The 24,085-nt window shown below is 47.3% G+C and overlaps 1 protein-coding gene across 1 annotated transcript; it reads left to right on the top strand.

Moving 5' to 3' along the window:
• The first annotated feature begins 6,308 nt into the window (after positions 1–6,308).
• Positions 6,309–23,020, top strand: LOC121672337 (multiple inositol polyphosphate phosphatase 1-like). The gene is made up of 5 exons (XM_042044957.1): positions 6,309–6,887; positions 7,705–7,893; positions 8,731–8,828; positions 9,787–9,920; positions 19,353–23,020. The coding sequence occupies exons 1-5, from the start codon at positions 6,347–6,349 to the stop codon at positions 19,750–19,752; spliced, it is 1,362 nt and encodes a 453-aa protein (XP_041900891.1). The 5' UTR covers positions 6,309–6,346; the 3' UTR covers positions 19,753–23,020.
• Positions 23,021–24,085: the final 1,065 nt, after the last annotated feature.

The following is a 24,085-nucleotide window of genomic DNA, read 5'->3' as shown; positions in this document are numbered from 1 at the left end:
GGGTCACACTGAGCAGCTCCAAACAGCCACCTCTCACAGTGGGAGGGAGAGACCAGCGGGGTGATCTCCACACCAAGAAGCCACCATAGACCTCCCAGTGACAACTGTTGGCCTGTCCCAAATTGGAATGACCTGCAAGTCAGATAGGAACCAAAAATATTAGGAGATGGTCTTTCTCTCTCCATTAGGACAGCATGGGTGAGATCTGAATTCAGCCCTTTCTGCAGAAAGCAATAATTGTATGTGTGATTCCTTTTCCAGTTCTTCGATTGCTAACCAAAATGTGGCATCAGCTACAGAAAAACCCATCACTTTCCTTGTGACAATAAACTGCTCCCTGCTCACATGCACAGAAGGCAAAGGACTGCCCAGAAGAGCAGAAAGTGCCTCTGAAGAGCCCATACTTCAAAAGGAGCAGCAGGGATGTGGCAGTGCCCCCAGACTAAAGAGGTTTGGCACCCAGGGTACAAAAGTGTGTCCCTGAATCAAGCATCACTCTGCTGACATGGCTTTGCACTGGTGAGCTGAGATGTGATGCCAACTGACAGAGGATCAAGAGCCCAGGGTTCTGGATGCCTCCATCCCACCCACCAGCAGAACAACACAGTTTTGCCTGCTCAGCACAAGCACCAGCTGCTGCATGTGAACCAGGGAAGTTCAGGGGGAAGAGGGTCACCCTTCTCATGGGAGGCAAGGTGCACAAGGAACTCCCAAAGATAATGTGCTGGCACATCACCTCCCAGAGTGAAGGCATGACCCAAAAGCAGGCTGAGTTGCTCCAAGCTCACACTCTCCACCTCCTCTGAGGCTCCACCACACCCTTTCACCTTCCTGCCTCTCTTTATGCCAGACCAGACTCCCATCAGCTCGTGTCTACCCAGCCCCACTCCTTGTGCCCAGGGCCAGGACAGGGACACACTCATGGGGATCCACTCACCTGGGCTGCTGTGTGTGCCTTGGCTGAGCTGAGCCACTGCCAGCCTGTTCTCGGCTGTGGGGCTCATCCACTTGAGAACAACGAAGTTGGGGTGTCTGGAGGATGCAGCGTCTTGGGACCTTGCAGGGTTTGCTTTCTGCCCTCATGCTGGAATTCACTTGTTTAGGGAGAATAACTAAAACCAAATGAATTAAGGACATTCAGCTCTGGGCCACCTGGGTCAGTGCAGAGCTTGGTTGAGAGGTGACACCAGTGTGAGGCCAGGGTGTCCCCACAGCAGCACTCCCGTGTGCCTGACTTCCCTGCTGCTTCGGGTCTGTGGGGCTCAAAGGCTGACAGCAACTAACCAGGCCAGGTGCTGCTGCTGCACCCAGATCAGGGCAACTCCCGGGATCAATCCAGGGGATGAGCAGCTGGAGCAGCCCTGGAGAAGGACCTGGGGGTGCTGTGGGTGAGAGCTGGGACCCAGAACCCCCCCGTGCCCTGGGCTGAGCCCCCAGCGTGGGCAGCAGGGGAGGGGGGATTCTGCCCCTGTGCTCAGGTGAGACCCCACCTGCAGAGCTGCCCCAGCCCTGGGGCCCAGCACAGGGAGGGCCTGGAGCTGCTGGAGAGAGTCCAGAGGAGGCTCCAGGATGAGCAGGGGGATGGAGCAGCTCTGCTGGGAGGAAAGACTGGGAGAGCTGGGATTGTTCAGCCTGGAGAGGAGAAGCGCTGGGGTGACCTCACTGGGGCCTTCCAGTGCCTGAAGAGAGCCTGAAAGAAAGATGAAGAGAGATTCTTTACAAGGGATGGAGGAACAGGACACAGGGAATGGCTTCCCAGTGCCAGAGGGCAGGGATTCATGGGATATTGGGAAGGAATTGTTCCCTGGCAGGGTGGGCAGGCCCTGGCACAGGGTGCCCAGAGCAGCTGGGGCTGCCCCTGGATCCCTGGCAGTGCCCAAGGCCAGGCTGGACATTGGGGCTTGGAGCAGCCTGGGACAGTGGAACATGTCCCTGCCCGTGGCAGGGGGTGGCACTGGATAATCTTTAAGGTCCCTTCCAACCCAAACCTTTCTGTAATTCTATGATTATTTGCTCTCCTAAAATCATGGCTACTCATCACGTAATAAGAAATGGCTGCCAGCCAGCCAGAAAAGATCCTTGCTCAGAGATCTGTTCCTTGACAGTGAAGGAATGAGGCTGCATGAGAAGGAAAGCAGAACACAAAATTAGGGGCTGACACCTTTCCTCCCTGGACCATGTAATTAATATCATTGGGTTTTGAAGCATTACAGAGAGAGCTGAAACCAGCCCTCACTTGTACAGATGCAGGCAGTGAGTTCTGTACTATGGGAATCACCCCGATGCTCAGACTGGCAATGGGAGCATTTTCTTCATTCTTGGAAAGACCAGCTAATGGCATACACTCAGCTGGGGACACAGGAAGATTTGTTTTCTCTGCTCTTTTGCTGCTGAAGAAATATACTGCCATTAATTTGGTGGCAATTACAGGCCACCAAAGCACTGAGGAGCAGGGAGGGTTTATAAGGAAAAAGCTGTTTTCAGAAGAGGTTGGTGCATTCGCCTTCTCGGTTGCATTTTGATATAGTTTGGTTTGGAAATTGATGCACCTCTACGGAAAATCCATACATGAAGCAGAAACAAGGAAATTATTCAGGACAGGACTATTTGATTGCACTGCAAGAGAACAAGTAAGCGCTGCTGAATGGAAATGTGAGTCATGAACAAACCACCCTGAGCATCGCCAGGCCTGACAATGTCAAAAAACAAAAACAATAAAAGAGAACAGAAGAAAAGAACAATCTCATATCGTTGCATCTGGAACAGGCATGTTTGTAAATGGTTTTCACTTCTAATTTAGATATAAAGGACCAGAAAAAAGAACATCACAATACTTGTGGAGGGTGAAAATGGCAATGTAGCTGTTGTGTAAATGCTGTGTCCAGAGTTTTGGGATATGAACTGGAGGTGTTGTGACTCCCCATAGAATGATATATTACTGATAAGGTTTTCCCTGTCATAATAGAAAATATCCAGTGAAACCATTCAAAATACAATCTGAACAATTTCATGGGGTGCAATAGGATGTGATGATTTAATGTGATGTGGTAGGAGCAAGGAAGGATCCTGTGTGGGATAACTGTCTGCCCTTGACAGCTCAGAACACAGACATCCCTTTCTGGAATGGAAAACGGGATCACAAACCAGTTTTTAATTAATTACCTTTTACCTTCACATTTACAATCTCTAACAAAAAACTCTTTTGAGTTCTCTTTTTCTCCCTCATGCACAGCAGCACACGTGCATGCTGCTGTAATATGCAAAATCCTTTTCCTACTAAAACCAACTACAGAGGTTCCTCACAGCGAACAATTGTGCAGATGATGGAATGGGTATTTTCCTTGGTATTTTTAAAATACCCTCAATAGGTTTCAAAGCAACACTGCAGGTAGTCTCATGCTGGTTTGCTATAAAAGATATGCTAGAAGTGATTTGTGATAGATATGTCTAATGTAAACTAAATGAGCCACAGGAAATGGGCCAAGTAGCCCTGGACAGAGTCACTGGGAGACAGCTGAGTCACACTGCCTTGTTCTAACAGAGAGTCCATAACTTTGCCCAGAAGCTTTAAACCACTAACTTATCCCCATATTTTCTTTCCCCTTTCTCTTTCAGCATTACAGGCTTTGCCTACCCTGTTTGAGCCTTAGCACACTCTTGCATTAACACTTTCTTTTTGATATTGAGGAGGTAGGAGACAGGTGAGGTACACACTTTCCAACAGAATTTCAGTAGTGGACTAAATAAATAATGAAAATTTACTTGTTCACTGAAAATTCTCAGCTCCAGAAGCAATAGACTGACTGTGGAGACAGGGAGTAAAGTCTGACTCTGTATAAAACACAGGTCTCCCCAGGATATGCTGTGGGCCAAAAGCTCAGCCTTCCTGCTGAGACTGGAGATGTTTCTGTTAACCACAAGCCTTGCTTCTCCTACAGATAACTCTGTTTCCTTAGCTACAGTCTGGTATCTATTCAGCAGTGAGGGTTTAACTGAAAACGGGTATAATCAGCATGGGGATGTTTTGCTTACGCTTTTGCCCAAACTGTTTTATAACCCAATGTGTCACCACTGTGCTGCTCAGGCTTTTCCACAGGATGCCTCTTTTTATTCTTTGCTTTCTAAGCCTCTCTAAGCTTTTCTGGATAGGTCATTACAATGCCATCATTCCATGCCATCAGTGCCAGTGGGATGTGATTGAGTGTCTGCAGGGAGGGCTCAGGGCAGGGCCCGGGCTCTGCTCCGGGGCCCAGCAATGGCACCAGAGCACCGGGCAGGGCCTGAGCCCAGCAATTGCCCTGCCCAGGAGGCAGAACTGCTGCCCTGGGCAGTGCCCAGCCCTGAGCACATTGGCCACAGAGGCTCTGGGCTCTCCTCCCTGGGGCTGTTGCAGAGCTGTGTGCACACAGCGCTGTGCCTGTGCTCCGGGATGGCCCTGCTGGAGCAGGGAGGTGCCACCAGGTGCCCTCTGTGCTCCCTGCAGCCTGAGCCATCCTGGGATTCCTGTGATGATAACCACTACTGGTGGTTCTCTGGACACGGCTCCCAGCTGGATGCATCCTTGGCTGCAAACTTCACGCTCCCACTTGTTTTTTACACAGCTGCTTATTTCTACCTGGTCTTGCTGGTAGAGTGTTAAAAGCAGTTGGACTCTGAGGAGGCTCAGGGTGTCTTTATCACTCCACAAGTCCCTGACAGGAGGGGGCAGCCGGGGGGGTCGGGCTCTGCTGCCAGGGAACAGGGACAGGACAAGGGGAAACGGCCTCAGGCTGGGCCAGGGGAGGCTCAGCTTGGACAGCAGCAGGAATTTCTGCATGGAAAGGGTGCTCAGGCCTTGGCAGGGGCTGCCCAGGGAGCTTTGGAGTGCCCATGCCTGGAGGTGTCCAAGGAAGGGCTGGAGGTGGCACTCAGTGCTCTGGGCTGGGGACAAGGACTGCCCTGGGCATCGGGCACAGCTTGGACTCGATGGGCTGGGAGGGCTTTTCCAGCCTCAGGGATCCTGGGATTCTGTGGTTCAATGATCTATGTGTGTCCCTTCCAACTCAAGAGATTCTATGATGCTACGGAAAAACCCACACACTCCACGCTGCCAACCCCTGCAGTGCCACCTGCAATCCCTTCTCAACATCACTACCTTACTTTGAGTGCAATCCAACTGCTTTTAGCAAAAAAAGAGCCAAAAACAGCTGTGAAAGACCCTTTTTGGCTTTGGTCACCCATGTTAGAGGACAAAGCAAGTTCTGAGGGGAGCTGCGGCTCCCAGTAGTGTTCCTGGTTGGGGATGAATTTCTGCCATGAAGAAGCAACAAGGAAGAGAGTGTACTGACTTTTTACAAATCTAACTAAGACAGAGCTTCTCTAATGATGGAGATACGCACATCATAGCTGACGTTTTCACAGAGCTCTGAGAAACAGAGATAGCTTTAATGTTGACTTCCACATCCCACTTGCCCTGTTCCCAGCACGGCCTAGGTCCAGGATTTTGGTTGAAGTGGTCTTAATATCTAGCTAATATAAATGCTAATTAGATTAATTTGATGAATAAAACATGGTAGGGATTTGTTAGCAAGTTTCTGCTATCGCTTTATGTCAACAGGTAGATTTTCTACAACACAACTCCAAGGGACAGAAGCACATTCTGTTTCCAGTTGAACACGGTGCACTTTTGGTAATAGTAAGCCTTAGATTTGATAATACATTGCACAACTGCAGAGAAAAAAAGAAGAGCAATTTTAAATTTTTCAGATCTAGCACATCTTGGACACGGACCACCAAGAAAAAGGTTAGGTTGTCCTGAGCCCATCTGCTTCACGGGGTTTATATACAGAGAAAGACAACGTACCTTGTCTCTGCCTCTCTTTCCCTACTGCAGTCGATCCAGTTATTCTGCCTATACAGAGGAATTAAACTCCTGTCTGAGTGGGTATTGACTTTTTTGTTTTTACTGAGCTCCGTGAAGCCAGTGAGGCTCCATAGAAGCAAAGCAGATGCAAAAATAGGTCAGACAGCTCATGGCTCCCCTCAGGGCTCCCGCCAGCGCCTCGCCTGGACACGAGTGACTGGAGAAGCCGAGAGGGGTCGGGTGAAGCTGTGATGGAGCGGGTGAAGCCGTGAGGGGACTGGAGAAGCCGAGAGCGGTCGGGTGAAGCTGTGATGGAGCAGGTGAAGCAGTGAGGGGACTAGAAAAACCGTGAGAAGCCGTGCTGAGGCGGCCAAAGCCGTGAAAGGGCGGGCGAAGCCGTGAGGGGACGGGCGGAGCCGGGCTGGGGCGGTCCCTGGGGCGGCCGAAGCCGTGAAGAGGCGGCCACGCTCCGCCTCTTCCTGCGGTCGCCGCGCAGTGGCAGCCATGGCGCCTTGCGGGGAAAGCGCTCTCCTCGTGCTGCTCCTCGTCCTGCCGCCGGCGAGTGCGGGGCTGAGCGGCTACTTCGGCACCAAGTCCCGCTACGAGGAGGTGAACCCGTACCTGGTGCGCGACCCGCTGTCGCTGGGTCCCGAGGCGGGCAGGTCGCTGCCCGCCTCCTGCGCCCCGCTGCAGCTCCGCGCCGTGCTCCGGCACGGCACCCGCTACCCCACGGCCGGGCAGGTCCGCCGGCTGGGCGAGCTGCACGCCCGGCTGCTCCGCCGGCCCCCGGGGACCGCCGCCTGCCCCACCGCCGCCGCCCTGGCCGCCTGGCCCATGTGGTACGAGGAGAGCCTGGACGGGCGGCTGGCGCCGCAGGGCCGGCGCGACATGGAGCAGCTGGCCCGGCGCATGGCCGCCCGCTTCCCCGCGCTCTTCGCCGCCCGCCGCCGCCTGGCGCTGGCCAGCAGCTCCAAGCACCGCTGTCTGCAGAGCGCGGCCGCCTTCCGCCGCGGGCTCGGGCCCACCCTCGACTTCGGCGGCGACGGTGAGTGCGCGACACCCCCCCCCTTCCCTGGGGGACCCCCCGGCTGTGCCTGAGGGGCTGGGGGAGTCCCAGCTCTCCCAAGACGATGGGGGATTCCCCTGCCCTCCCTGAGGGAGCGCCCAGTGCTCGCTGGGAGGCTGGGGGAGTCCCACAGCCTACCTGAGGGATTCGAGTTCCTTCCCTGCAGGTCCTGCACCCTCCGGGTGGGAGCCTCATGATCTCTGAGGGACTGGGAGAGTCTCACACCTGCCCTGAGAAAGCCCCCTTTGTTTGCTTAGGGGCTGCAGAAGCCCCGTGAGGTGTTCCACACCCTCCCTGAGGGACTCCTGTGTCCTCCCTGAGGGACTGGGGCAGCCCCTGGCCTTCCCCTAAGGGATTCCCGGCTCTCTTAAAGGGGATGGGGGTGCCTGGGGGATTCCTCTGCTCTCAAAGAGGGGCTGGCAGAGTCCCGCGCCCACTCTCAGGGAGCTCTATTCCTCCCTGAGGGCCTGGGAGAGCCTTGATCTCCCCCAGGGGCTGGGGTACTCCTATGCCCTTCGTGAGTGGCTGGGGGAGTCCCATATCCCCATATCCTCCCTGAGGGAGCTCCTGATGCTCCCAGAGGGGCTGGGGGTGCCCGCTGCCCTCCCTGTGGCTGAGAGAAGCCATGAGAGCAGTCCCACATCCCCCATGCCCAGGTTGAGGGGGACCCTGCATCCCTGTGGGAGCACAGCTGTACAGCTGTAGGCAGACTGTCTCTTGGAGGGTGTTGTGGTGGCCACATGCTGGTACCCCTGGGGATGGTGGTGCTCCCCCTGATGCCCACGTTTGCTTTCAGAGGTGGAGGTTGAAGTGAACGACTCCCTGATGCGGTTCTTTGATCACTGCGCCAAGTTTGTGGCCCTGGTGGAGGAGAATGACGCGGCCATGTGCCAGGTGAACGCCTTCAAAGAGGGGCCCGAGATGAAGAAAGTCCTGGAGAAGGTCGCCAGTGCCTTGTGTTTGCCGGTGGAGGAGCTAAATGCAGGTAAGGAATTTCTCTTACAGGTGGCTTCGGCTCCAGGCCTGGCCAAGAACAACTTCCAAGACATGTAGTTATGCAGAGTAGGTAATTTAAAGTGGCTGTGAATTGGAGTTGCAGTCTCTAATTAAGTGCATGGGACTGTAAGTCTGTGTTGGTGTTGCAGTAATGAATGATTGCTGGTTAGTGGTCAGAAGAAAAAGATGTTTGAAAACATCTTTCCTGTAGGTGAAATCAGCTTTACCTGGTTTTGGAGGGATTTGAGTGTTTTAATTTTGCTTTCTGGAGCAGGTGTAGCTTTTGTGGAACCTGTTACAGCTCAAGCAAATAAATGACCTCAGGAGAAGCCGTCCTGTATGTCTGTGTTATAACTCACTTGTCCAGAAGTGCTGGGGTTCCCTCTGTGGTCAAGTGGTGGGGAAACCCCCCCAAAATAGGTGCTGCTGTTGGGATTGCAGCTCACGCTCAGCTGCTGATGTGGAGGGGGAGTTATCCAAGACCTCACACCTTCCCTGTGTTGACTCTTCTGTCCTGTGTGGCTGCACCAGCAGCTGACACCTATAACACATCAGAAGATGGGCAGCATTTAATGTGAAGTGCTCTTGTTTTCCCCTTGTAATGACTAACGTGAAGAGCTTGCAGCCCAAAATCCGGATTTTGTGCAATAATTCTGTTAAACTGCATATTTTTGGTGCTTGGCCTTTGTCCTGCCAATTACCTATTGGATTTCGTTGTTTGCATTGCCAAACAGTAATTGCAGTCCGTTTTAGAGGTAAATTGAGAGGAAGTTGCTGCTTGTGTAGCAGTGGTTTATCTCTTGCTTGTTTGTTGGATTAATTGCAGATCTTGTTCAAGTGGCTTTTCTCACCTGCTCATACGAGCTGGCTATAAAAAATGTGACCTCCCCATGGTGTTCACTCTTCAGTGAAGAAGATGCCAAGGTACGTGGGACTTGGAGCAGCCTGGTCTGGTGGAAAGTGTCCCTGCCTGTGGCAGGGGTTTGGAATGAGATGATCTTAAGTGGCCTTCCAACCCAAACCATTCTGTAACGTGTGTTTTTCACATGGTAGAATCACATGATAAAACCTACTCCAGGGTACATCAAATGAGGTCTTCTAGGGCCTCTGAGACTCTGTTTGGTTTTGAGGACTATCAGATCTCTAAACCAGATAAATGCCTGTTAATAAAACCCAGTAGAACGCAGATTAATGAGAGGAAATGTTTGTTCATCTTCTTTCAAAATTGTTTGGTGTAACTTTTGATGTTCAGTAAGGCTCCTCCAAGGCTCGTAAGGAAATTTGCAGCCCTGGGAAAAGAGGAGACCTTTGCCTAGGTAGGTGTTTGGCTACAGGGTGGGCAGTTAGGAGTAAGTGGTGTCCTCTCTATAAGAGAATCAGGATCACCATGGGCATCTGCTGAGACCTGCCCTGTTCAGTGTCCTTATAAATAACTCAGCAGAGAGGTGGGAAAAGACTTTGATGCCAGGAATTGTCAGGAAAGGAACAAAGAACAAGGAGAGCACCGTGTGCTCTTGAATAATTCCAAGGCACAGTTCTGTCTGAGATGTGTGCACATCTCTGGAACGTGAAACCAGACAAGCTCAGCTAAAGATGTGGGATGGATTCTATGGGAAGAATGATGAGCCAAAGACAAAATCAGAAGTGCTAAAAAAGCAGTGGATAATGGTTGTCTTGTGATGTGCAGCACTTCACCTGACCGTGAGCGTAGCCAGATGCTGAACTTGGTGGCTCTTTGGTCTGAGCTGTTGTCTGGTTTTATGCTGAAGTGGTTTTGACTGGAGCCTTGATGCTTGGGGTTGTTTTTGTGTCATTGCTTCAGGCTGTGGGCTTTTTGTTTTCCCTTGATGCAATAATAAAAACCTGTGAGCTCTGACTTTAGGTGCTGGAATACCTGAATGACCTGAAGCAATACTGGAAGAGAGGATATGGCTATGACATCAACAGTCGCTCCAGCTGCATTTTATTCCAAGATATCTTCCAGCATTTGGACAAAGCAGTGGAAGAGAGCAAAAGGTAAATCAAAAGGTTTCAGTGCTTTGGTACGAGCTTTCTGTGATCAATCCTGAGCTGGATTTCATGTGAATAGGAGTTCAGTACTTAACTTCCAAACCTGGCAACATTAGGAGAGCTGGAGCTTGAATTTTAATGGGGAGAAATACAATTTTTACTGGAGCAGTGTTACTTTAAAGAGTATATTTTGTTACTTTCATTGATGCTTTTGTGCTCAGCTGGAGTATTTCCATCTTTTAACTTGCTAATCCACACAGGCCTTCGGGGGACAGCCAGCCACTGTTTGATAGTGGTGTTCTCTTCCTGCACAGTTTGAGAGGAGACATTGAGTTAAAACAATGAGCTTTTTTTGTTTAAAATGTCGTTGTTAAACGTTTTTTGCTTAAATGTTAATTTACAACCTGCGTGCACTTTCCGTATGTAAAGTGAGCAGTTACAAATTCGTAGTTAATAATCAGTCACGTTAATTAATAACTTAGCAGATGAGCATGGAAATTTTATAGAAGTACAGGATATCAAGGATAGGGCCATAAGATTGTATAATGGAATGGAGTGATCCATTTTGTTCCCTTTTAATGTCGTTTCCTCTTCGAGCAGTGACAGCCTTGCAGTCCTTACATTACACGCACTAGTAGCCAGCTGTGTGTCTCAACTGTGTATAAAACATCCCTGTAAGTTTAGTAATAACAGTTAAAAAAAACCTGAAAGCTGTAATTGGAAGAAGGAGGTACAGATGGAGGTTTCTGGTTTATTTGGAGCTGAATCAGCAGTTGCTAAATTGAGAGGTGGGAAGAGCAGGTGTCCGAGGCAGAGCTCCCAAAAAACTGGTAACTTCGTGTCTTTCAGCATTGGCTGTGGAAGTTCACTTGCAATCCCTGGGGCTCTCGTGTTGTTTTGCCATCACAGAGGGAAGCAGGCAGTGAGTGTGAAGGATCAGGACCCTAAATCTTGCAAAATTCCAAGCTGGATGCAAGCAGTGTTCAGGATGAGCGTCATCCTAAACAGGAACCGGAGAGCTGAGGTAGCAGAGTGCCACAGGAATGTGTTACTCCCTTCCACAACGGAAGGTGGCAGTCGTAAAGCACTGGAGACCTGGGAATAAACTGGGTTGGGTAACCTGGAGAGGATGTGGGAATCTAGCAGGACCACTGTCTTGGAACAGCTTGTCCCTCTTGGAATCTAGGGAGCGGAGGTGCAGCTAATCCTGTTTCATCTAGGGAGAGAGATTTATCTCTTTCATCTATGGAGAGAGACATCCTGTGGCAGTGTACAAGTACAAATGAAAACAAGAAAACATACAGATAAAAAGATATGCCAGTCTCTTCTTTCTTTGTATGGTGATGGTCAACTTTAAGGCAACAGGTTAAATATTTTTGCAGCATTTTCAGAAAATGACCTTTCGTGATGATGAAATATCTTTCAGTGGAATGTTGTTTCAATTTAATAGTGTTTAGCACTGATTTATAACTGACTGCTTGCTCTAAAAACTCTAAAAAGAGCAAGAAATTTACTTCCAGGGCATTACCTTTGCTCCATGATCTCTTTTCCTTTTGGAAAGCTTAGATCGGGCTATCCAGAATTAGAAAGGGAAGCACTTCTGTTCTGGGAAGAAGCTGAAGGATCTGGATTGTCTGTTCTGCTCCAGACTTGGCAGTGGAGAGCAGTGTTGGCAAAGCTGTGTTTTTGTAGCACACTTTATGCATTTATGTTCAATAGCTTTGTTCTGTTTTCATTCCCAGTTAGAGTGAAATTAAAAAGAGAAAACCTGTTTCTTCCATGAGGTGGTTGTTGCCCTTGCAATCTGCCCACCGAACTTAGTTGCCTTATAAAAGCTTGTTTTATTTCTTTGGTGGAAAACCCCTCCTGCTGATTAGTCTATCCTTAAGAATATGATGAAGGTGGTAATAAATACCTCTTGCTAATTAGTCCCACCTTCAACTTGCAGTGCAGAATTTCAGGTGTTTTAAGATCTTTCATCGTGTGAATTCCAGTATAACTCTGTGGTTTAAACTAGCAATAGTCTCTTCTGGGTAGGTCTTGCTGTACAACAAGATGGTGTTAAAAGCTGTAAAAGGGATTTTCACTCTGTGATTGCTTTTGGCAACTGCCCCATCCAGAGAGCTGGTGGAAAGGTGGAATTTCTATTCAGGAACTTGGGTCTGATGCAGGATTTGCCAGTAGTTGTACTAATGACCACCTCCTGTTAGCACAATGCATGGGCCCTGTTCTTCTGCAGCCCAGTAGCAATAAAGTATCAATGTCTAATAAAGGTTAATTCTTTAGTAGAAACCAGCCCAGTGGACCTTTCAGGACCACCACATTCCTCCATACCTCTTTTCCAGTCTGGAAGGAAGTGTCATGATCACATTTCTAGGGAGAGGCTGGGGGCTGGGACTCTTTCTTCCATACATATTTTCTTAGTTACAAAAATATAATGAAATGTATCACAAGAGATGTATATGAAATGAAAGCTTTTTCGCTTAGGAGATAAACTTTGGTTAAAAGTTTCACTTGTTCCACATCAAACCCATATGATTTGCTGTGCTGAAATGGCATAGTTGGGCAGTTGTCTTATGTCTTCACAATTATAAAGTGCTTTATGGACTAAGAATTGTGTTTTTTCTGTCTGCCTGCTAGGGATAGAAAATAGCCAGAGAAGCTAGTGGAGAATTACTTTTCACTGCTGATTTTCCCAGCAGTTTAATGAACAGTATTCTGCCCACAGAAACTCAGTGTGTTGATGAGAAATCCAGGCCTTTTGGAACTTAATGCAATATGAAGCTGCTCATCTGATTTTAAAAACCTTTGCAGCTGCACACTTGGGCACACTTTAAGCATGTTCACTAAAGCTATTTTAGACTCTTCATTTTTTTCCTTCTAGCTTCAAGTATTTAACATTTCCTGCTGGTGAAAGAATATGAAATACCTGTTACTGCTTGTACTGTCCAAATGGGTTGCCATAAGGCTCTGGAAACTGGGAGGGTGCTTTGTGCAGCCATCTCAGTATTTACAGGGTGTATTGATAATACCAGCCTAGCTGCCCATATGCATTGCAGAATATTTGGTGTGGTTTCCTCTGAGAGGGTAAATGGATCCAAGGTATTAAAAAAAAAAAAAAGATTTATTTGAATTTGAATATGGTTCCAGATGAAGTGAAGGTGATCTTCGTGAGTTATACCACAAAGCTGTACAATAAACAGACTAATTTGGCAGTGACCAATACTGGTTTATTGGTAGCTGTTATTGTCCCATATAATTTGCTTTCCTCTTTGCAGGTCACTTCCCAACAAAATTGGTAACCTTTCAGGAGTCATTTACCACTGTGCCCTAATTGCTCCTTCCAAATCTATGACTCGGTACAAAGGAATATAATGGGTGATCTAAAACCACTCTGCAGTTCAAAACTCTTTTTATTGTATGTACAAAGGGAACTAAGCAAAAAGCTTCTATGCATGCAGTAGCAATGAAATAATTAGATTGAAAATCCCCTTTTGCTCAGGTTCAAAATGTTCAGTCAGTTTGTTTATTAAAACCCCTTCACTGCTGCCGGGGTGACTTTGATTAATAAACAACCAATGTCTCAGTCAGCAGCTCTGTATCATAGTATATGGTTGGCTTTGATTGCTCCATCTTTCAAAGGTAGGACTTCTGACAAGATTGAAGGGAGCTTCTGGGGAAGCCAGAGGTGTGAAGTTCTCCACAGATCCTTGTGGCACACTCAGCAGCATCTCTGTGTCTGCTTTTCTGAAGTGTGTGTATTTGCTGACTTCTCTCAGAGAGCTGGGCAGCCCAGGGGCTCTCCCCAGGGAATGTGGCTGTTCATCTGTCTGCCCAGAACTAGAGATTTAAAGTTTCTTGTGCCTTTCAGACTCCCCAGCATGTCCTTAATCTCACATTAATTAGTTACTACATGCTTGCTCAGGGTTGATCTGAAAAAGTATCTCAGCAACTTTTATAGAGTCATACCCTTTTATGTGAGAGTGAAAAACCCAAATGAAACAGTACCTAGGCAAGTAACAGGCAAATGAACTGGTCTGACCGGTGTCCACCTTGGGCAGGAAGGGTTTGACAAGTGGCATGGCCCTCTTGGTTTGGTTTTGGCTCGTTGTGATGGATCAACATTGAGCATCAGCCTGGTGCTCCTGCAAATCTCTGAGGTTTGAAACAATGGGAGAGGTGGGATCAGCCAGGAAAGAGCCTTTGGAAGTGCAGCAGCTCTGCAGTGAAACACAAGGAAGCCTAATTAGCTCTGAGTGATTAAGTGTTGCAGGACTAGATAAGAGCCTTTTAATCAGGCTTTTTAATGAGTTTTGTGTAGTCCAGTCAGCTTTTCAAGTCTGCTTTTGTCATGAGTGAGCTTGTTCCTTGTTGCAACAGAAGAAAAATTTTATCTTGTCAGTATTAGTGGTGGCGTTTTGTTGTGTTGGCACTGATTCTGGGAATAATTGGCTGTCTTCTCCTCTACTATTCATGGTGAAAATTTTGACATATAAGGACTTAATACTATTTGACAGATTTTTTTTTTAAAACTTTTTTTATTTTTCTTCCCACTGGTGATAATCCTCTGAGCATCACCACTGTTAAATATTTCTGCTGCCCTGAGTCCTACCACTGCTGCTCACCACTCCCTGATCTCTGCTGCTTCCTGGTATGTTTAGAGTTTGTCCAGCTTGCTTTTTTTTTTTTTTTTTTTTTTTTTTCAATAAATCACAGGGGGAAGTGAGAAGGATGAAGAATTCATCCCATAGTTGAAAACAGGTTTTGGAGTCCTGTGACCTGGCTTTTTTATTAGGGAGGAAAGGCATAGCATGTAGTCTAAGCATGCTTGTTAAACAGGTGTTAAAGCTTACCTTCTTTGCAGTTGTTGGAGGGATTTTTACATGAGCTTTGAAGGTTGGCCAGTTGAGCTTTGCAGCAGGAAATGTTTCTTCTTATCCCACTATTTCCTGGGGTTTGGGTTATTTCTAACTGAAAGGCCAATCAGTGCTTACGAAATAAATTTTGGTTAAAAGAAAGTTCACTTTTTCCATATGGAGAATGAACTGTCAGTAGTCCTGGGAAGAGTAGGAATGATCTGCTCTTGAGGATGGGTGAGCTGATGCAGAAGATTGAGTTAAACCCAAATCTTGAGATGCAGGAGAACTAGAATTTGCCTGGATAATAAATCCCACATCTGTGCTTCTCCACGATGGTTTTTTTTTTCCCCATGGTGAGACTTGGCTTCTGGCTTGTGCTACTGAATTGTTCAATACTTTCTTCATTTTCATCTGTAGGAAGATTTATTTAAAAGGTTAAAAAAAAAAAAAAATCTGTAAAACCCCAGTGTGGGCAGTTCAGGAGCTGGCACATCTCTCCAAGGAACCCTGCTTGTGCTCTGCCTACTGAGAGCCCCTTCAGCTCATTTGAAAGTGCCCCATGAGATGAATATGAAACCAATCCCTTCCAAACAAGCTCCTCATATTTTATGGCAGAGTTTTATGCACAGTCCCTTCATTTCCCTTCAAAGATGGGAATGAGGTTTACTCAGTGGGCTTTCCCAAGCCATATACTAGTAAATAAAAGGGAGGGGGAAAAGGGGATTGAAATATCATTAGCAATTGCCAGAGTACGATGTTGAGAACTTTGATGCTTCCAACAAGATGCTGAGTCATTGATCAACTGTGAGGCAAATTGAGTGGCAACATCAAGCCTGCCACTTAATATTTTATTAGCCTGTGCTACTGTTTATCAGTGTTTTGTTGCTTGTTCTGGCTTTATCAGAAATGCAGGGGCAGTGGTAACCTTTGCCTGTGTGTATTCTCTGAAGAGCTAATTTGTCATCATTTTCCCCACAATCAAAAATATTGCTGTTGGACCTTGATGGCCATTTTGATTGTCACTGCTGGATGATAGGAAACCACATCTGAGCTGGAGTCCTGACCCTGGAGACTGAACAGAGAGTGCTGGAGCAGTCTGGGAAATCACCAGTATCACCAGGCATGCTATGTTAAAAAGGCTGTGGAGAACTCAGGATTGTGTCGTATCAGGAAACAGTTTTAATCCTCATTAAACTAATCCAGTGGGATAGCTCTGAGTGGGAGAGGTTTGTTTTGCCTCCCAAGGCTGTTTGGCCTGTTGGCATGAGGACCTCATGAGACTAAAGCAGGTGAAGGAAAAACTCAGTTCAGACTGAGAATGAGTATCTTGTTTAGTCCTTCTTTTGTCACTTCTTCCCTTGTTCTTAAAAACTTGCCTGTGCTGTAATTTGTTTCCTGCTTTGCGAACATATGCCTCACTGGTTTTTTTATGATTTAGTTTTTGCTATATCTTTTGTGATTTCCTTGTTTCAACATTCCTACTTAGCATCAACTGAAAAGTAAAGCCAAACTTTGCTTAAAGCCAGCATTGATAGCCAGAATGTTAATTTTGGTTTTTTTTTTTTTGTCTTAGCATTTCTGAGGCCTTTTTGGAGTGGTGGGATGTGAAATCCATTCCCTGTGGAGTCAGTAATGCCTGTGTAGGGTTGTTTTGGAGATTCTAGCAGCATATTTCTATTTCCAGCTTCGTTCTTACTTACCACTGACCACCATGCAGCTGGGACGGCATGAAAGTACAAATAATTAAATAAGGGAAGAATTTAAAAAGTAGCTCTGGGAGAGAATCAGAATTCCAGGCCAGTCTTGTAGAAATAATGCTCCAGACTAGTACTGCTGAGCACCTTGATACACCTGGGAAGTGTTAGGATGGCCCTTGAAAAGGAAAGCATTCCTCTTGGAGCTCTTGGCAGGGATCAGCAAATACTAAATAAGGTGATCTGGTAGCCACAGTCATGATTTCCAAACATCTTTCTCAACAGGTTTCCTTATCTAAAGAAGTCAAGCAGATGGGGTTAAGGCAGAATGTCCTTACACAGGGAAAAAAATTGATGAAATTACAAGAAATGGAGGGTAGGGACAACGGATCAATTTTCCCTAGCAGAGATAGAGCTGGAGCAATCTGGCCCGCTCGGAATGTTGTAAATGACGCAGGAAAAGGAGGTGACAAGTTCAGTGGCATTGCAAATGTGGCGGTTTTAATCAAGATAAATAAGATGAAGTGTTTCTACTGGGAAGATTGTAAAAGGGCCTGGTGAGACTGGGCTGGAAAACTGCAGAGCTGTCAAGTAATCCACATGAGGGAAAAACGATCTCCTTATCACCTGTTGTATTGAATGTGGGAGGACTCAAACTCAGGAGCTGAATTACGAGGTTGTTGTAGCTGTCCGGAGATATCTCAAACTTCAGACGTATGGGGCTTGGAGCAGCCTGATCCATGGAAGGTGTCCCTGACATGGCAGGGGGTTGGAATGAGATGATCTTTAAGGTTCCTTCCAATCCAAACCATTCTATGATTCCATGTTGGATATCAGGAATTAAGCAGAGTGTTCATGGGTATAGCATGGATTTATGATGTAGCTTATGGTTCTTGAGTATTGTGCATTCTAACACTCTGATCTAAAGGGATATAGCTCATGTGAAAAATTGTGGAAGGACTAAGGTAGGATTTCTCAGCTTGGGAAGAACACTGCTGGAAAGCTGTGAGTAGAACAAAGAGGATTAAATGGGACTTGGCATCTACAAATAGAAAAAAATGAAGATCAGTGCACGAAGCTGTGCAACTCCTTGCCACAGGATGTTGTGTGTGCTGGAAACTCACGTGGATTTAAGGAGGGATTTGGCAAAGGAATGATTCATTACCTAGAAGCCACCTCTGGCCCAGCAGACTTCTGAGCTGCAGATTGCAGGAGATCAAAGGAACGGCCTTCTGTCTCCTTCCATAGACATCTGTGTCTTGCTGCTCTGACAGGAGGGATGTGAATGTGTCTTAAACCTAAAAATACTTCCCTGCAGGTGTGTGTGGACAGGAAGGATACACATCAGCTGCTCAAATGGACAAGAGAGGGAAGGGAAGAGAAAGGGATTCAAGGATCCAAAAGCTTTATGATTTTAAAATGAGTGGAGGGGTCATAAATAGCAAGGGGAGAACATGGGCAGGAACACTGATTTTGGAGGAGCTGGAAGAGTGTGGTGAATGTAAAGCTCTTGGTGCAGCAAAGGCATAGGTGGAAAAAAAAATACTCTGTCCTCCATAGAGAACCTTTCTGTGGTTTGAGTGCTGCTTCTTTTGAACGGAAAACAGAGGCAGGGTTTGGATATATTTTTCAAGGGATGTTTTGCCTAAGGGAAGAGTCTGAGGAGTGGAGTCAGAAGGGCTCAGGTTCACCAGGAGCATGGTACAAGGTGTGTGTCAGACTCCAAAAACACCACGGCTACACTGAGCTGGTAGGGCCCATCCTGGCCCAGCACTGAATTCCTGCTGAGCTGATCAAAGTTCCAGTCCACAGGCAAGTCTCCCCGTTAACCATTTTTTCCATTGCTTTGGATTGGAGGGGGGGAAATGCCGCCTTTTGAGACCAATCAAGATGTGTCTCCTGAAAGCTAAACCTGTATTTACCTGTGCTAGATCAAGTGACCTGGGCCACTTGGAAATGGTCCCCAAAAGCCATCATCCTTCTCTGGAGCAAGGGTCAGATTTTCCTTTTGGCTGGTGCTTCCTGGCACAGCAAGCCAGTTCTTATCTCCCCTTTGGCTGAGCAGTGTGTAACCTTTTGTTACATAAAACCTTTTGTTACATAAACTGTCCTCACTTGTGCTACAAGTCAGTGGCTTGATTTACTGACCTGTTACTGAGGGAGCATCATCTCCTTCTGGACTGCTTGGTGTCCTCAGGAATTAGCATTAGCACTATTCCTGCTGGTCACTTGGACTGGTAAACTGGGGAGGGACAACTGTTCTCCTGCATCACTGGATCACTGTCTTCAGACTAAATTTGGTAAATGCTGCTGATGATTTGAAGGAGACTCTCTCACATCCAGTGAGGGGCTTGAGCTCTGTTCCCTGCCCTGGACACGTTCCAGCCCCTCCAGGGCTCTCTGGCCAGGAGGGCCCAGAACTGGACACAGCCCTGAGGTCCCTCAGCAGGGCCAGCACAGGGGACGGGCTCTGCCCTGGGCCTGTGGCCACCCCATGGCTGGCCCAGCCCAGCAGCCATTGGCCTCGTGCCCCCCTGGGCTCCCCCTCGTGCCCCTCTGGCACAGCACCCTCAGGGCCTTTCCTGATGGGCCTTTTCCAGCCCCTCTGCCCCAGCCTGGAGCTGCAGGGCTTGGGATGACCCCAGGGCAGGACCCTGCACTTGGCCTTGCTGAATCTCACTGCATTGGCCTGGGATCGATACCTGGACAAAGTTCAGGAAGCTGCATTTAAAATGTCTGTACCAGACTGAAATTCCCAAAGAGGTTTTACTCGGGAGTAACACAAGTTCAAGGTGTCCTTTGGCCATGGCTGCTGTGCAGTGTGTTGCTGTTTTGTTTTAAAGCACAGGCTCTTGCTCATCCCTTCACCTTTTTTTCTTTTGTAGCTCCAAACCCATTTCTTCGCCTTTGATTGTCCAAGTTGGGCACGCAGAGACCCTCCAGCCCCTGCTTGCCCTGATGGGTTACTTCAAAGATGATGAGCCTCTCCTGGCCAACAACTACGCCTGGCACACGCAGCGGAAATTCCGCAGCGGCCGCATTGTGCCTTACGCAGCCAACCTGGTGTTCGTGCTCTACCACTGCGACCACGTGAACGCCTCCCAGGAGGAGTACCAGGTGCAGCTGCTGCTCAATGAGAAACTGCTGTCCTTCCATCACTCCAACGAGACCATCTCCACCTACGCGGACCTCAAGGACTACTACAAGGACATCCTGGAAAACTGCCACTTCAAAGAGGAGTGCGAATTGCCCAAAGTCAACATCACTGCTGTGGATGAGCTGTGAGGGAGTGAACAGAGCGGGCCTTCTTCATGTTGGTCTGGGTTCAGTTCCACAGGCGCTGGGAACAAGCACTTTGGATGATTTGCTGCTGCTGTGTAGACTTTCTAACCTTGCAAATTTGGGAGGCTGTCTCAGCTCAGTGCACAGGTTCTCTGTTGCATAAGCAGAGCTGCAAAAACAACTGCTGTCACAGGGAAGTTGTAACGAATGCGTGATGCAAGACACAAGTACCTGTGGGTTTATATGTACTCATAAGCTGATTTCATTGGCCAGTGCTGTTATGAATGGGCCATAGATGGATTTAAGACCTGGGGCAGCTTCTATTTTATTGGATCTGAAGGTGGTTGGATTGATTCAGTACTGCTTTGTGCTGCCTGTGTTTCTAGCTGCTGTTTTCCTGTGCCACGCATGAAATACTTCAAACCTTTTTTTGATCCTTTTCCCAAGCTTCTAGAAGGGAGAGGGTACATAGCTCTTCTCTACAGCTGCACAACTTCTGCCTGGACAGCACCATTTCTATTCTGGGCATTTTAAAGCAGGAGGAGTTCCTGCATGCATCACCTGCTTGAAAAGGGGCAAGGAATTAAAAGTCTTACAGTCATCATCAACCCATCCTGCGTAGCATGTTAGTCTCCAGGGTAAGTACATTATCTTTCAAAAGAAGTAGGAGAAAAAGAGAAAATAGTGAGGGTGTGGAAAGTCACCACTCTTCTTTAAGGTGCTTTGGGACATGCAGCAGTTGTTCTCTAAGTGCTCTGGGGTGTCCTTTCACTAACACCATCCATTTCTGGTGTTATTTGGGCCGGGGCATTCAGGTTAGTCTGTGCCATGGCTCTGACAGTTTTCCTACCAGCTCTGGCTGGAAAGCACCTCTGATGTCTCCAGCCTCCTGCTTGCAATGGAATTGTTGCTGACTCTAAATCCAGGTTTTTGAACTGTATAAAGATTGGGCTGAGACTTGACTTTTGCTAACTTTAAGGTACCAAACAAGCTGCTCCTTATGTAGGCCTTACACATTTGCTGTGCTACCTTGCTTTTGAAATGCAGCTGGTTTTAAAGAGGTGAATGGCATAGAAGGGCTGGTGATCTTTTAAAGCAACTGCACTTTAAGTAGGTTCCCTTATGCCTGAAAGCTGCAAAGTATTTTAGAGCTCTGCAGTGTGACAGGAAAAGGAAAACTGCAGATAACTGACAAGAAATGTCTGAATTAAGTGAGATTAAAAATTCCTTCATCCCCTGCAAGGGAATGGCTGTTTGACCAAGTTGCCCCAAAGCAGATTAGGGTATGGATTTATGGTGCTGGTAGCTCTTGAAGTGTGCACTCTCACCCTCTAATGAGTGTTCAGAGCTCACCCTGTAAAGTGGGGTCTAATTTGCTGTGTTTTCTGGGCAGGAGGGGGAGGGTTGGAATAAGTGATTACCACAGCATAGCCCGCAGCAGTTGAGGGTATAAATGTCTATAGTGCACCTGGTAAGTCCTTTTTGTAGGCTCACCCCCAGAAATAGGAACTTCACTGCTACAAAAACAGGAGAAAGCAAGCCAAACTCCAAGTTGAGGAGTTACACTTAGTGTATGATTTTTTTAAAAAGAATTTTTCTGGGGACTCAGCCTTTTGTCACTTTTTTTCTTCTTAATATGCCTTGTATAAAAGCACTTCAGGTTTACATACCTGTAAGTTAAGGAGCAACTGATCACCTGCTTTTTGCTGTTGTTCTCTGAGTTAAGGGAATTCCCTACCTGTGGTTGTGGGGCCGTGTTTCATTAGTGCACTCCTTGCTGCAGGGACCAAGAGATCACTGAAGATACCGACTCAAATATTTCTGCACTTGCCTGTGTTAAATCTGCAGCTCTTTCTGAAGCTGGGGAAATGGTTAGGGAGGAGTTCAGTGCTGCAACGACCAGAGGAATATAGGTCAGGATAATTGTCAGCCCCTGCATATGACTACTGCTCAATCACCTTTACATGTCTCCTTTTTCACATGATCCTACCTTCAGACTAAGTCAACTGATGGTGATGATTGTGACAGATCCCAGTTAGGAACTTTATTGCAACATTTGAGTCAGGCTACAGAGAAATGAGCCTTTGTTCAAAGGCAGTCAAGTTTGAAAATAGCAGATACAAGAGTGAGAAAATCCACCTTTGAACAAATATTTTTTTCTGTGAGTCAGTAATGATTCATGAGAAAGGATGAAAGCCTGACTATGGGAGATGAATGGAGGATTCTGTTGTCAGTTCAGCAAGACTGATTTTAAGACATCGTATTTGTTAAAAGATACATCCTTCCTCCTTATGGAGGGACGAATACATTGCACTTGACCGCTTTTTTGATTGTGTGCCAGATGAGGTGCAGGAACCAAAAAATTCCTTGTATTGTGGAGTACCCTTTGTTTGTGTATTAGCAGGTTGATTGTATGGTTAAATTCTGTGGGGGATTCCTCAGAGCCTGTTCCCTCATACCCCCAGTGTAACAGATCTCTCTTCAGTGGCTGTCAGCAATTAACTGGAAAGGAAAATGTGCTGTTGGGGCTCTGATCTGTGTTTAGAGGATGCTCTGACTCACTCCTTTGGCAGAGTTAGAGGCTCAGTGTGGAAACTGCACCATTGTAGCACTACAGAAGTGTTGGGACGTGTAAGTACTCCAGGCACTTACTCTGGTTCTGAGCACTGGGGAGGTGACTTCGCTTTTATCCTTTTATCTAATAAACATAGACATTTGTTTAGATACTTAAAAAAAGGAACCTAAAATGGATCAAAAAACTTCTCCAAAGTTGGGCACTAGCTCAGTATGCAGTGTTTGATCTGGCTGCCACATTCCCACATCCTGCAAAAGTCCTGCAAGACAAATAATGCTTTCTCCTCCTTCCTGTGGCTCTGGAGGCCTCATCTCAGCCATCTGTCAAGGACTCTCTTTGCAACCTTTCTGAAACTGGAAGCTTTCACTGATGGAAAATACCACCAGTGCTCTCAGATGCTGGCCTTCAATACCTGTGAAGTACATTTTAATTTGTTAAATGGTTAATCTTTCTGGCAAGTGAATTTTTTCTCTCTAGTAAGAGCTGCTGCTGTTCTGGTTAGTGTGGAGCTGTCAAATGCAGATTTGTAATGATCCTGGTACTAACTGGATGAATTTGGAGAACTTGTGGATTTTTAGTGCTGTGAAATAAAACTGCACACTTTGTTCATCTCTGTTTTCTGAGCAGCAATAAGGACATGGTCTTTGGTATTATGGTTGTGTTTTGCTTCAAAATACACTTGGGAGGTTGCTGTTACTTGTGTTGGTGTCTGATTATTTTAAGGCATCAGATTTCTCAGTGGGTAATAGAAAATGCCTTAATTAGGTTTTTACTCTCACATTTTGAGGGGACTAAAGGTTTGCTCTTGTTTCCAGGAACCCTGCTATAAAAAGCAGCAACAATTTTCTGACAAGGTTTTTGTAGATGCAGAGGGGGTGTGGTGGTGGGGATGGTGTCTTCGATTAAGGGCTGTTTTTGCATTTTCTGTGCAGATGTATTAGTCTGTAAGACAGCTGGAAATGGAAAACAATGAAGGATGTTTTGTCTGAAATGGGGGAAAAGCCCCCCAGACTGTACAGTCACAGGCAAAGGAGTGAAATTAAGTCACCACATAGAGGCTTTGGGGGAGGAACATGATCACCACCATCCATCTCCTCCTCGCCCTGTTTTTTGGGTCTATAATACATTAAAGAGTTTTTTCTTGTCTAACTTTTCAAAAGGAAGTTAGTATTAACAGGTGCTGCTGAGGCAGGACTGATGGCTTATCTTTAAATTGTTAAGTTCTTGCTTTCCTGGGCTTTAAATGACAGCTGCTCTTCTGACCTGACCGGCCTGGAGTGAAGGTCTCGTGCCCTGCGGAGGGTGGTCAGGCAGGACCCTGAGAAGAAGCATCACAGTCGAGTGCCAGTGCCTCGGTGTGCCCACCGTGTCCCCAGGGAGAGCCGGAACGCTCCTTCCTGCCACCCTTCCCGCTCCCCGGATGCGCTGTCCCAGGGCCAGCTGCCCGTGCATGGCCGCAGTGTCAGCAGCTGGGGAGGCTGCCCTTGGCCCTGTGTGCAGGGCCTTGCTTTGTTTCAGAGTCCTGCCTGTGCTTTCTGTTGCTTTGCCTGCTGGGGGTGTGGGTTGCATTTTGGCTTTGACACGCTGCCACCTTCAAATTAATCTTCGTGAAGCCTCGGCAGCTCCTTTGTATCCAGTTCAGCTGCTGAGTGCTGGTTTTCTGCTTGATTTCTCAGGATTTGTGGTCCGGTAAGTAGAAAACTATTTCTAAATTGCTCTGTTTCTGATGTTTATAATGTTTTTGAAGAGGGTTTTCGTTGG

This window comes from Corvus kubaryi, unplaced genomic scaffold (assembly GCF_017639235.1).
Source record: "Corvus kubaryi isolate FWS band 111438036 unplaced genomic scaffold, C.kubaryi_AGA036_p1.0 50240, whole genome shotgun sequence".
Taxonomy (NCBI): Eukaryota; Metazoa; Chordata; class Aves; order Passeriformes; family Corvidae; genus Corvus; species Corvus kubaryi.
Note: the sequence above shows the minus strand (reverse complement) of the source record. Positions and strands in the feature narration are given on the sequence as shown.